The sequence below is a fragment of the Phaenicophaeus curvirostris genome, chromosome 4, assembly GCF_032191515.1.
Source record: "Phaenicophaeus curvirostris isolate KB17595 chromosome 4, BPBGC_Pcur_1.0, whole genome shotgun sequence".
NCBI lineage: Eukaryota > Metazoa > Chordata > Aves > Cuculiformes > Cuculidae > Phaenicophaeus > Phaenicophaeus curvirostris.
The window spans coordinates 33244089-33257141 of record NC_091395.1 but is presented as its reverse complement, the minus strand read 5'-3'; the positions used below and the strand labels follow the sequence as shown (position 1 = coordinate 33257141).

At 37.2% G+C, this 13053-nt stretch overlaps 1 protein-coding gene across 1 annotated transcript in view; it reads right to left on the bottom strand.

The window, feature by feature from the left end:
- The window catches only part of LOC138720366 (uncharacterized), a 55388-nt gene that overhangs the window by 13438 nt on the left and 28897 nt on the right, over positions 1–13053 (bottom strand). Inside the window, exons 13-15 of the mRNA XM_069856555.1 lie at positions 9383–9482; positions 1326–1365; positions 504–555 (exon numbers count right to left, since the gene is read on the bottom strand). Of these exons, the coding sequence (XP_069712656.1) occupies positions 504–555; positions 1326–1365; positions 9383–9482 (192 nt within the window). The remainder of the gene's footprint in view (positions 1–503; positions 556–1325; positions 1366–9382; positions 9483–13053) is intronic.

The window sequence follows — 13053 nt, the reverse complement described above, 5'->3', positions numbered from 1 at the left end:
AATCAGAAGAAATTCACTGACTTTAATAGTTATCTTTAGTAGTATACTAAAAAAAAAAAAAAGTAGACGCCTCCCCCAGAAGTCAGAAGCTGTGTCTAGGTTTGCAACATTAAGGTTCAGTTTTCTCAACATCCAACTGCCTTCTCTTTAAAGAGCATACATTAACTTTCAAAAAAAAGACACAGTTTTCATATTTTCATAAGCACTCTTTGCAAATACAGTAAAAATAATTTAAACCAACAATTCATGGACCCTGAAAAGATAAGTTCAATTTTGATGCAAGATTTCAAAATTCACAGTAATTAAAACACAAGGTTGACAAGTTCAGCTGTTGTAAACCATTCTGTGTGAGTAACATTAGTCTCTTTGATTTTTTTTTTATTCAAAGTTACCAGAACACTTTGCAGTTTTAAGACTCAAAGTCACTGAAAAATGCCAGAGTCAGCAGAAATTTTCAAATTACTTCAAAGAGAACAGAGCAAGCTTTAAGTAGTTTCTCTTACCTGAACATTGCTTTTGGGATAATAGAAGAAGAAAGGCTTCAAAACTGGAGACCTAGACACACAGAAAAAGCATAAATGCCTTTGATTACAAATTCATGAAAATACCAGATCATACATCTTTAGATTATTCATACACCAGACAAACACTTTGGATCCAGTGTTTCTTCCCCCATTTCCATCTGCAAGCCAGGCATATCGAAGTACTTGCTTAGGGACAAGGAAGTTTTAGATGCTCTCCTGAATAAGAATGGAAAGGTGTGCATATAAATCACTATCAAATATTTGCTCTATCTAGAAAAAATCTGAATCAAACCAGGATTTTTTATTTAATGTGCTAAACTTTATTCTTTTCGGCCTGCTCATGTAAGTTCATGCTAACATTTTACAGGATGTTCTGGGACACTCGGCTTCACATTTCAAGGTGAAGAGGGATTGTACAGACATAAATCTGCTCAGCCTGTATTCCAAACTAACAGGTACAAGTTGAATCTGGTACAGAAATATGCATATATTGGCACACACTTGAACTACTTCCCTGCCATAAAGTCACATTTAAAGTACTCCCTACAGCTCAGTAAGCAACGACATTGTTATGAGCTGATCAGAGAATTCTGTAACTCATATTCAATAATTCAGTAAAGAATTTTACTATTTCTATATGTTGCAGCACTATTATCTTGTCATCAGTTACTAAGCACAGCATGCAATGGAAAGGCGTCACTTGCTTCAGTGGTTGCTGTTTCAGAGTGGGGAAGCTTGTGATGCAGAGTGCAAGGAACACCACTTCACACACTACAAATTAATGATCAGAAGTTAACTTACACTCTGGGGCGCCCTCCAACAACTGCAGTGAGGCCAGGTGCTGGAAATGGAAATTAAATTCATAAAAGAACTGTTAAAACCATCTTTAAAACGCTAGAGCTCATATCTTGAATCATTCCTATAACACAGACTTAATAAATCTAGGAAATTATGCATGCTATCATAAATTATTAAAACAGAACATCTTACATAACAGTTAACAAGGCTGAACGTGTAAAACATATTGTGACTTTTAACAACAAAAATAAGGCATTTGTTTCAAAATGTACAAAGTATAAACTGATTTGGAAGAAGAACCTAAAGACTATTTTGTATATGCCAGACAGGTAATATCTTTGACAGAAGAAGAACATCGCTTTGGCAGTTTGGTTGCTGCTATTTTATTTACTTTTAAAGACAGCAGAAAACCAATTCTGATCCAACTACAGTTTGTTTTAATACTTGCTTAGAGTTCTCTTATCAGATTGTTTCTGATTAACTTGCATCTTTCTCTTGAGCATTATCACTGGCTAACTCCGCTTTTTCAAGGTGCTGTGTTTGCAGATCCAATTATCTCTTTGATACATAGGTAATTTAGGGGCTTAAATCACTAGCTTGATACTAGATTTGCATTAAGTCAGTGCTGTGACTAGACTCTTGTTTATTCTCAGTATCAGGCTGCCAGGCTTTACTACCATTAAACCCCTCTACACAGCTCAGTAATTCTGGAAGAAACAATTCTGTTCTCATCCTGAGCATAGCCTACTTTCTGACATGGACAGCACGCATACACAACACATAGTATTGCAGGGGAAAGAAACCGAAGTGCATACATCAAAACAGCCTAGGAATTAGCAAGGCCATTAAGCTGACCCTTAGAAACAGATCGTGTGGAAAGCTGCCCACAGGGTCTATTTACTCAAGTTAATCCTGGCTAAAATGAGCTTCCTCCAGGTGTGAATTCTGTTTGTGGTCCAAACAGACTAAAAGCCACATTATTGTGCTGTTGTGGTACTAAGCTCACAATGGTAACTCGTACTTCAGCAGACTCTTAGCTTGGATGCAGTGCCTTGGTAATGTGGACACATACCAGCGGCAGCATAGATGGTATAACACAGCACAGATTGGAGTCTTGCCATCTTCATGTTCATTGGAAGTGACTTCTCTGAAATAGCGGTTAACCAGGTATTTCAATGAAGTTTCTGAAAAGGGATGCTGTTACGTAGCCCTTACCTTGATGACACTTCTCTGTAATCAGACACACATTTGGAAACAACATAACTAAAATTCAGTGCACATCTGAATGACTGATTCAGAGATGGTCATTACAGTAGCTAAACCTTAAGTTATGGAAGAGGGTCTTTTGCGCCTAAGGCTAGTCCATAATTACTCTGCCAGCTTGGCCAGTGTGCTACTACAGTACTTGTGAATAACTAATTCACAAGATAAACTTCACTGACTACATTTTTAGCCAGAGGCTGAAAATCCAGACCAAACAACCTCAAAACACAGCAACCTTTAGAAGCTGCTACAGTTGAGAACAATTGGAACAGGTATTATTATGACCTCCCTCTCTTTACTAAGAAAAAAACCCCACGAATAATCACCTCTCTACCCACTAAGTTATGCTGCAAAAAAATGTGGTACTGGATAGAATCTGAAAGAATCCATTAGTGTCATACAATTTTAAATGATCCATTGAAGATTCAGCACTATACATATTACTCGCACAATGTTTTAAGCGGAAAACTGCCATTCAATATTAAAACCAACTGCAATTATTTTACTGCATTATGCGCCTAGTTTGTTTATCTAGGTTGTTGGGGGAGGAGGTTGGATATGGTAAGGTCATGTGGAAAATATAGGTTCACAAAGTTAGTTAATTTAAATTATCTGCGGATTGTCACATAGTTCACTTCCTGCTAGGCAGCTGAACTGCTCATTAAGGATTCCAGATTTTGCTGACATCAACTTCAACTTCCCAAAAACTCTCAAAGGCGGCTCTAGATTTGCCTACTCTCACACAATGGAACCAGCTCCTACAGCAAAACAGTTCTCTAAACACTGACAAGAAAACAACCCATCCAAGAGCAACCACTGCTCACAGCTCTATTCTACTGCTGCTTGCTATTGCTAGTGTTGCAAACTTCTCCAGCTCAAGTAGCAGCAGATCGGCCTCTGAAGATACTACAGCCACCCCTGCACAGAAACCCAATTGCAGAGCAAAGCTACAACAATATCTCAGTTGCTACATTATTAATTTCTATTTTATGATTATCTAATCTATTGTTTATGTTACCATAAGCAAGATGGGAGCACTTGTAAGTACAATTTAATTTTATCTATATGTAATTCCTACTTAGGCTTCAGGCAGAGAAGGTGAAGCAAATCTTAAATTTATTATGGTTTGAATTCCACTGATTTCATTAACTCCCAAATATATGGCACGATTGGAGAAATGTCAGGAACTAAGTCCACTAAATTCACTTATTTCTCTAAGAACTGGTATAGGACTATTCCTTTGGATTCTCCGCTTAAAGGTTTAAATGGACACTGAATCTACAAAATAAAGATTTAATTATTTAGCAGGTGCTTCTCTTTCATTAATCTGCACAATTCTTCATAGTCTTAACCTGCCTTTTCATTTTATGAGCCTTCCCTCTAGCCTGCTTTCAATCTTAACCACTTTCAGCCCAGTTACCTTAGGAAAAAGTGTCATCCTCTGTGTGTACATGTATGTATAATTATATTTGTCAGTTTTTTTTCCTTTGTTCTCCTGATTCTTCCAGCACACCTGCAAGACCCCAAATTTTGGGTCCAGTGGCAAATCTCACCCAAATATGGAGGATGAAGAGGAATCTCAAAGCATCAAAGCTTGCTAACATTTCACAACCATTTCCCCCGCAATGATTTGGCAGCAGTGTAGTCTCAGACGTGTATGTATGTAATACAAAGTGAAGACCACTCAAGATGCGCTCCTTGATACAGCAGTTCCACTATTTCTTATCCTCCATGTATGTTTTCTCTCTTCAGCTGCCTCTCAACATTTTTTATTTACTCACCCTACAAAATTCTTCTGAGGATAGACTTGCAAATACCAATACGTTTAAAGTTCATATATGATATGCTGGAAAAGACAGCAAGTTTCTGATAAATTTAATGAAGAGTGGTGGCAGGCAAATTAAAGAGTATTGGGAAAACAAATGTTGCTCTCAGTCAGTGCTGTCACAGCTGCCCCTTCCTCAGCCTTTGTCACTCATTCTTCTCCCCTGCACCAGCTCTGGTGGTCACACAAGCATTTCACTGAAAACCAGCTCTGACAAAAAGAATGAATAAAATCAGCTCAAACAAGCACCTATTTCAATATGTAGAACCATCATGTTCTAATACTTTATAATCTATGCCATAGGTATGACACCCAGTAAAATGCCCCATGGCAGAAAAAGCTCTAGCTGGAACCTGCAATCAGCCTATGAAATGCAAATTCCCAGCAAAATAAGCTTAGTTCCTTCCAGCACTTGTAATTCCCCACTGGATTTTCTGACGGTGGGAAAGCCTTTTGTTTTGCCTCCTTAGAAATTCCTCTATCCTATTCAAATCCTACTTTAATGACCACACCCAGTTTTGGCTAATTACTTCTTATTCTTCAATCTACTTCTGTTAAAAAAAAAAAATTCTGTACAAGTCTGTATATTCTTCAACAGAATAAAACATCAGGCAATATATGAAAGATGCTAACCTTGCATATAACATTTTATAAAAATGCTGAGTAGAAATCTAAAAAGCTTTAAGTATTTTAAATTCAACAAGTGACTTCTTCCTTTGAAACTTCATGAGTTCCAAAATACAATGTCTCGCTCACCAGTTTAGAGTTTTTGACCATAAATGGTTTGTCCCTTGTACTTCCAGTGACTGAATCAGATCAACCAAAATGTTATTAATCTATTTACTGTATATTCTAAGGAATTGTGTATTTGATACAGTCATATACAAAGAATAGCCAAAGAAGTCTACCTCTCAAGTATTGCTTTTTTTTAAGTGATTGAACTAGAAAAATCTGAAATCCAAGGTTTTATACTCAAAATGTCTTATAATGTCGTTGAGTAGAAGTTCAAAATACATAAAATCGTGGTTTACAGGGGTCAATTATACACTCTTACTTATTCTATATCCTCTGAACACAGCATATAGCTTAATTTCTGCAATATTATTATTCTCAAAAAAAGATGCAGACTATAGTAAACTGTTAGAATGAGGACATTTATGGAAGTATCTTCCAACATGCTTAGATCAGTCATAATATTTACACATACTCAAGGACTTTAAAATCTCAAGTTATATTAACCAGCTGTCATCTTAGTGTCAAACTGCGGTCATTTTAAAATGTGAAATAAGGGTCACCACATGATTTCAGCTATTAGTAAAACATTTCTTAGCTACTGAACCCCTATTAAAACTATAAATGCCAGTTTCCCACAGCAAGGCTCTTCTTGAGCCTCTTCTACACCACGTTTCATTCAGAATAAAATATCCAAATGAGAGAAGACTAAATAAATACACTGCATCAACACAAACTATTTAAATGCTAACCATACATTCGACTGCACTGTACATAAAAGACATCTTCACTGAGTAGTACAATCCTGGTCTGTCATTGCTAGCTTTTATGAAGTGAGGGTGAATTTCTATAGATTGGGCAAAGCAGAACTGCTGCAGAACTGACTGAAATTTTTTTTTAAATAGCTTTTGTTGCCTTAAGCCCATCAGAAGTACACTATTGAAATGAAAAACGTTAGTTAGGTAGTTTGAACACTTAATACCATACTCAATAGAAGTTTACAGCATAAACCTTCCATTCTAAATAGAAAATAAACAACAAATCACTCTCTAATGTATGGCATGTCTGCACACAGTAGCTTCAAATTCTTCTCCGGGCTTAAGAACCTCATCTGGAATTTTAATAATACTTCTGAAAATTTCCATGCCCCACTGGTCTTCAACAAAAGCAACGGGAATTAAAATCATTAAAAAGATAGAATCATAGAATAGAATGGTTTGGGTTGGAAGGGACCATAGAGATCATCCAGTTCTGACCCACTGCCATGGGCAGGGACGCTTCCCACTAGATCAGGCTGCCCAAGGCCCCATCCATCAAGGCCACCTCCAGGGATGGGGCATTCACAACTTCCCTGGGCAAACCGTGCCAGTGCCTCATCACCCTCATCGTGAAGAATTTCTTCCTAAGGTCTAGTCTAAATCTACCCCCTACCAATTTAAAGTCATTCCCCTTGACCTATTACTACATACTATTGAAAAAAGTCCTTTCCCAGCTTTCTTGTAGGCCCCCTTCAGCTACTGGAAGGTTGCTACAAGGTCTCCCCAGAGAATTCTTTTCTCCATTCTGAACAACCCCAACTCTCTCAGCCTCTCCTCCTAGCAGAGGTGCTCCAGCCCTCTGATCATCTTCTTGTGCAGGTCCCCATGGATGACATCCTCTCCTTCTAGTGTGGCAACTGCACCACTCAGCTTGGTTTCATCTACAAACTTGCTGAGGATGCATTCGATCTCGCTGTCTATATCATTGATGAAGACAGCACTGGTCCCATTACAGGCCCTTAAGGGACACTACTTACAAAATATGTTAGGAAATAGCTATGATAGCTTCAGTCTTTCATTCCTGATTCTGGAATCTTTATCAAAGATGTCACCTTCCCAAGGTTCTCTCCTGCACATCTAACTCCTTGTCTATATTGCAGAGTACAAAAGTACTCGTGCTTCAGCCCATTCCAACATATAGATAGCATTCCTTTATCTTTTCTTTCTAACACAGAGGATAAGATTGCATAAGAAAGAGGGATTTTTAATCAGTACAATGTCTTGAGATGGTTGTCTTTCTATGGATTTTCAGAAGTATGAACTGCCATAATTGGGATGATGGTGGGGAATCAGCACTCTGAAATTTATCAGAAATTATACAGTGCTTTTACGATGCCTCTTTTAGTATCTCTTATACAAATACACAAAAAAAACCATATTAAAAATGTTCTGAAATACTCAACACTGCAAAATTGAGTCAAAAATTAAGGAACACCCATATTAAGACTTCAAATTTGCTAGAAGAACTAAATAGAACACCTCTGACGCCCAAGACATAACTTAAGTTTTAAGTCTCTGCTGTGAATCATTAGGAAGATCACTACTCAACAAAACTGTAATGTTTTTTAAGCACAGGAAGAGTAAGAATTTATTTCATCTTACTATTGCTCCCTAAAAACTCTGAAAAACTGTAACTGAAAACTCCCTCAAAAAGTTTATCAGGCAAACAGCTCAAAAATTTTTGACTCAACTGGTTTAAATTTAGCCGAAGTGAAAGCAACCAAAACCAGGCTTTTAGTACTCGCAGGTTTTTGCTTTCTCAAGGGTCACTCTCAAAATGTCCAAAAGATAACAGAGTGAAATGTTTCAGTTCAGGTGACATCACCCTACAAGTCAACAACAACTCCTTTCACCTTGCTGCTAGTTATGCAGGATTTACAATTTGATCCTGCTTTTTCTCATTTGTTTTCACGACAAGCATATACAAAACAAGAAAGACAGGTTATTTGCAACCATTCTCATAATCACTTCCTCTCCTCGTGGAGGAGCGCTATCTTAGGAGAGCTGGGGGGCAGGAGGTATGATCAAGCTGGCAATCCTTGAAAGGCAGGACTTTTTTGCTTAAAGGTGCCTCTATTTTCAACAGCAAGAGCCATACATGCTTAAAACCTTGCTTGGTGTGCATCTCCACAACTGCCACCGTTTTGGCAGAACAAAGCTACATAAGGTTACATCACACACAGACCCATGTGGAATGTGCAAAACCACATCCAATAGGCATGCTCCATTCAGTTAGAGACAGCAGCCACAGCTATTTTTGCTCAACATCCAGCAAGAAAAAGTAGTGCAGCACTGTACCAAAAGGGATTTCAGGTACTCAATGGCCAGAGCACTTACTCTGGGTACAGCAGATTCAAGTTCTGGGTTCTTCTCTGCCTGTGGACACTCCACCCCGCCCACAAGAGTGACTGAACTCCCGTGGGGCATGGTCTGCTTCTCACTGAAGCTGGTAAACTTTGGGGAATAGTAATCATTTGCAAAAATGGTCCAGTGAAGCAAAGGGGGAGGAAAAAAACAAGGGAGAAGGGGGTGGGAAATGAACATCAGGTGCTGTTATTAGCAAATTCACCTAGGACAGCAACAGTCATCTTGAATCTGGCTTCTGTTCCCAATATCACTTATACATCCACCCAACAAAAATTTAATTTAACTGTCATCAGTTTTAAGAAAATTAAGCAGTAGGCATTCTTTGTTCTGCTCCTCACCGCAAGTTCTGGCAGCCTACACCACTGTCAGAATCTAAGCACCATTAAGCTGATTTGGTTATTAGCACACCACTAATTATTGTTTGGGAGTATTGCTTTTTTTTTTTTTTTTGCTACATCTCACTGAAGAAAACAAGAAAAAGACTACTCATAATGTATGTAAAGTATTCCTTAAAAGTATTCCACATCACAAAGCAGCCTACTAAGTAGTATAAAGAGTCTCAAAGAACAAAAATGTGGACTTCTAGAGCTTTCATTTTATCATTTTGCTAATGTCTACAGGTCCCATTTCTACACCAAACAAATACCCTTAAAAAAAATATGATTTCACTATAGAATCACAGAATCGTTTGGGTGGAAGGGACCTTAAAGGTCACCTAGTTCCACCCTCCTGCCACAGACAGAGACATCTCCCATATGCAAGTAAGAAGTATATGAAAGTAAGTGTGTCCCCAGGGCCTGACATGTTTTAAACAGAACCCAAAGGTGCTATAGGTTGGATGGGAGCTGGGGAGGTGCTGGAGCCTGCCCTACTGACTCCCTCACTTCAGCCAGCCAGGCATGCTAGGGCCACAGGCTACTCACTATGTAAAGCACAATGAAACTCATCACAACTAAGTCTTGTGTACAAGTAGTGCTCAAGAAAAAAAAAAAAACAACCAAAAAAAATCCCCCAAAGCAAGCTTAAAATTCTTAGAAGAAGGTGTGAATATTTACCCATGCCAGTTCCAGCTGATGCAACCTCTCTGGAGAAGATTTCTACAGCTTCTTTTTGCTTATGGTGTACTGCAAGCCAAATAACAGCTTCCCGAGGTCCCTGCTTTGAAAAAGTCAAAATTAGATTAGCCTTCAGGCACAGCTTTAGTTAAATTTACCAAACTGAAATCTAATGGAAATGTTTAGTACTCACTGCTACAAACTACAACTTTCAATGACTTCTCATCCAGCATCACTATAATGTTCTGTTTCCATCACCTTTTTTATTTAACAACCACAAAATCAACTATTGGGTATTTCAGACTGCTAGGACACTGTGCTTCTCCAACATTCTCAAAGAATCAAATATTGTAACTAATAATACTTTATAAGAAACTTCACTCTCACTGGAACTCCCAAACATTCCTTCTTAATTTTAATTGCACTGAGAATACTTTGGAGTCAAATTAGAGATTTACTTATCTAAGCATCAAGTAATAAGCAGATCTGCTCACAGAAAAGAATTCAAACCTAATCCTTGGGAGTTAAATGGGAGATCACAACTTGTAAAAGCCACCACATCTGCAGAGAAGAGAGCAGACACTCCCTCCTCTAAAGGAGTACTACAACAAGTACCCAACAAGTACTACGCACCCTACTCTATAGCCAACTAACACACTTGCTCTTGCAGATAAGTACTGTCTCTCCCTTGAGCCTGTAGTTCTCTAAAACCCTTTCTACTGCTGAAAGCTACTCTGTCGCTGTAATAAAGACGTTGGCAAAAGCCTTAGAGTAAACATGAGGTCTCACTGAGGGCAAAGACTATTTATTCAAAAATTTGCACCCATTGGTAAGAATCACCTTTGGCCTACCTTTGAATCTCTAAAAAATGTGAACCCTGCTCAAAATACAAATTTGCCCCCAAGCGTCCCTTAATTGTCCTGAACTACAAGCACAATCATTTCAATTATAGCTATGAAACTGAACTACAGATGGTCTCAAAATATACTGGTCAGGAGGTTCTCAAACAGCTCTACTATAACTGTAGCACTCTGCAGCAAGGTACTTGTCTCTAGTAATCAGCTTTTTGTGAGCACCAAAAAAAGCTTCCAAAGGTTCTCTGGTAACTTTATATAATTTCTTTGCTTTCCTAAATCAATGTAAAATTCAAAGAAGGAGATGTTTGACTATGTTTATGTCCTTTTTGATGTCAACAGGAAAGGATGTATTTCATGAAAGCATGAAAAGCAGCAAAGTTTGTGGGGTTTTTTCTTTTTTCATTCGACAGAGCTCAGACGACTTCATAATTCTCTAAATGCCTTGCCTAAAGAATTCCTGTCATTTTGGCAGCTGTTCTAGTAAAAGGATAGAAGAGTAAGGGAAAAATGAACATATAGCTTCTTAGGATACTGAAAAGGACATGTTCCTGGAAAAAAGGAACAACTGGATTTTGGAAGATCTAAGCCCATCTGAATCTATGCTAGATGTTTGATATTCTAGGAAATGAATATACATGACTAAATAATCCATTTTTAGTTTATTCCAACATATTTCATTACACATAATTCCTGAAGCATTTAATAGCTTCCCAATTATGCATAAAATCGCAAAGAATACTATTTTAAAATAACAGGTTTCCTCCCAGTGTAACAATTTTAACAGATTTTAGCAAAAAGTCTGTTTTTCTACAAATACAGAAATCAGTGACACTTCTGAAAGCATCAGAGATTAAATACTCAGCAGTCAGAAAGGATAGAGATACTGCTAGAATTCAACAGCCCCAGCTTCAAAATGTGGGGATTGACATGTGGAGCAGATGGGACATGGGGTTTTTTTGGTCAGATTAAAGAATGGAGCTATAACTCCTTAAAGGAGTCTTCGCCAGTCTGGCTTAAGAAACAGCTCATCCTATCATCCTACACAGCAAAGTTTTTTATGATTTAACACTGAAAAGACAGAGGAAATTCTCCTTGTGCTAGCAGAATCTTACCTCTAATACACAAAACAGGAGAGAAAAGATACACACCTTGAAGTCATTACATGCACGCAGTTGTCAGATGAACTGAATTAAAGCTGTGATCAAACAAAACCACATCTCATCCTTCTTGCTGTATGCTTTGATTTTTACTTTCTACCCAAAGATGAATGTGTCCCTAATTTCAAGAACTAGAAGTCATGTCAAAATCAATTCTAACATGACTCAAAGCAATTTACAAACTTACACAGCTGGCCGTGGCTAGAGTATTATGCCTAACCAACTATAAATTTACTCATTAGAGGTCTAATAAATTTAACAGCATCATAACAAAACAAACCGTCTTTACCCTCTTCCTTCAAATTTTAAAACTTGACTAAACATTTTAAACAAAAACAAACAAAAAAAACCCCAAAAAATCCTTTTTCCTCTTGAAAAAATAACCTGAGAAACTGCCTGTCTTTTAACACATCTTGTAACTCTAGCACTACTTCATTTAATTGCCCACATCTCTGTAAAGCTGCATTCTTTAAAAACATTACATAAATCAGCAAGTTGAATATTAGCTTTTGAAACACTGATGCCTTGTACATTAGCATCATTTTCCTGTGTGTATACAGCACATTTTTCCCAAAAGCATTACCACTGAGCATGTCAACATTCAAAAACTCTCAAGCTGATTTTGGGAATTTAAGTAACTGGCAATGTAGGAACATGGATGTATTTCCTAGTAACAGCTGCTGAAATGGTGTTTATTATAAATGTTGTAATACACTGCATCAAGCATTCTGGCTACTATCATGCAGGAAATCACGCAAACTTGATTTACATTTTTATTAGTTTATCATCTTGATACCCATGTAGGCAAATCCTAAAATAAAGGTTAGCAGAGCTAAGGTAGGAAAGGTTATATTATTCCATCAGATCATGTATCATCGAAATGATAGAAATTTCCTTCTATGAATACAGAAACAGATGTCCTGATCAAGATAACATAAATAAGAAAACAATCAGTTTTTCAATTAAAAAATTTCACCAGATTGTTACAAAATTGTTGTTACAAATAAAATATGCAGCCATATAACAGGATAGATTTTTTTTTTTTTTTTAGAATCAGCGTTTCCAAAGCTACCAAGAGATTAAGTAACTACAAATAATAGTAGGGAATATTCTTGCAGAAAAACATACTTATGCATTCACATCTGATTCCTGGTTCCATGTCTTCAATATTTCATTTAAATTCTAGATTTACTTCCTTACCCACAGATGCAAGATATAATGGTCTATGAAAACAGTAAGCTGAACCCCATTCAATGGGTGAATCCTATATTAAAGCTGGACATATACACTATTTTAAAGTAATTTATCTTACAGTATCATAATTAAAACAAAAATTCAGCAAAACAACGTTATACTTTATCAAGTCTTAATGACGTGTTGTAAATTGGTTACCAAAGGGTTAGTAAAAAACTAACAGACATAGCATGTATAGTGCTATTAGTAAACTAGTACTAGTATAGCACTAGTGTTATCTAGTACTATTAGTAGATTCCTTTCACATGAAACACATCTAATATTTCTAAACCATGAACTCACTGATCCTATCACACTATCGTAACTCCTTCACCCCCAACAGAAACAACAGAGTTGCTCTAAATCTTGTTCAACTTATCCTGTCTTGGTATTCATACACATACTTGCTTCCTCTCTTTAAATT